At 52.3% G+C, this 551-nt stretch overlaps 1 protein-coding gene across 1 annotated transcript in view; it reads left to right on the top strand.

Moving 5' to 3' along the window:
• Nucleotides 1-343: 343 nt before the first annotated feature.
• Nucleotides 344-551, top strand: part of H257_19069 (hypothetical protein) — a gene marked incomplete at both ends in the record, with an annotated part of 1785 nt that continues 1577 nt past the window's right edge. Inside the window, one exon of the mRNA XM_009848218.1 lies at nt 344-532. Coding sequence (XP_009846520.1) covers nt 344-532 — 189 coding nt within the window. The remainder of the gene's footprint in view (nt 533-551) is intronic.

The following is a 551-nucleotide window of genomic DNA, read 5'->3' as shown; positions in this document are numbered from 1 at the left end:
CATTCCTCGATACTTGCGTCGTCTGATCCACCACACAGCCGCATGTTCTTTGTCAGCTTGACAATTTTCACGTCGTTCCAGATGCTGCTGCGTCTGAAGGAGGCCTCCACAGTGGACGATGGTGTGCCGCGTGGAATAATTGGCAGGATTTGCTTGAAATCGCCCGAGAAAACAATAACCTTGCCGCCAAACAGGGCTGTGGAGTTGTCCATGATGTCGCGAAGGGAACGGTTGACGGCCTCCAAGGCATGCTTGTCGCAACATTTGTCCCTCACATGGCCTATGCAACGGGACAAGATTACGGGTTGTCAAAGTGTCAACCAAGTGCGTCGAGGCAACTATCATGGGCGGCGCATTTGACAACAAGCGAGTCTTCAAACCGCGCATGAACTTGATCGACGAGGGCAGCCAATCCCATCTACCTTTCAAGTTGAAGCGACGCCAGTTTGCAGTGAAGTTGGCATTTGCTATGACCATCAACAAGTCTCAGGGCCAAACGTTAAGTCGCGTGGGACTTATCTTGCCAAGCCCGGTGTTCTCTCACGGACAAC

This window comes from Aphanomyces astaci (assembly GCF_000520075.1).
Source record: "Aphanomyces astaci strain APO3 unplaced genomic scaffold supercont1.335, whole genome shotgun sequence".
Classification (NCBI taxonomy): Eukaryota; Oomycota; class Saprolegniomycetes; order Saprolegniales; family Verrucalvaceae; genus Aphanomyces; species Aphanomyces astaci.
The sequence above is the reverse complement of the archived record's forward strand: the minus strand, read 5'-3'. Positions and strand labels throughout refer to the sequence as shown.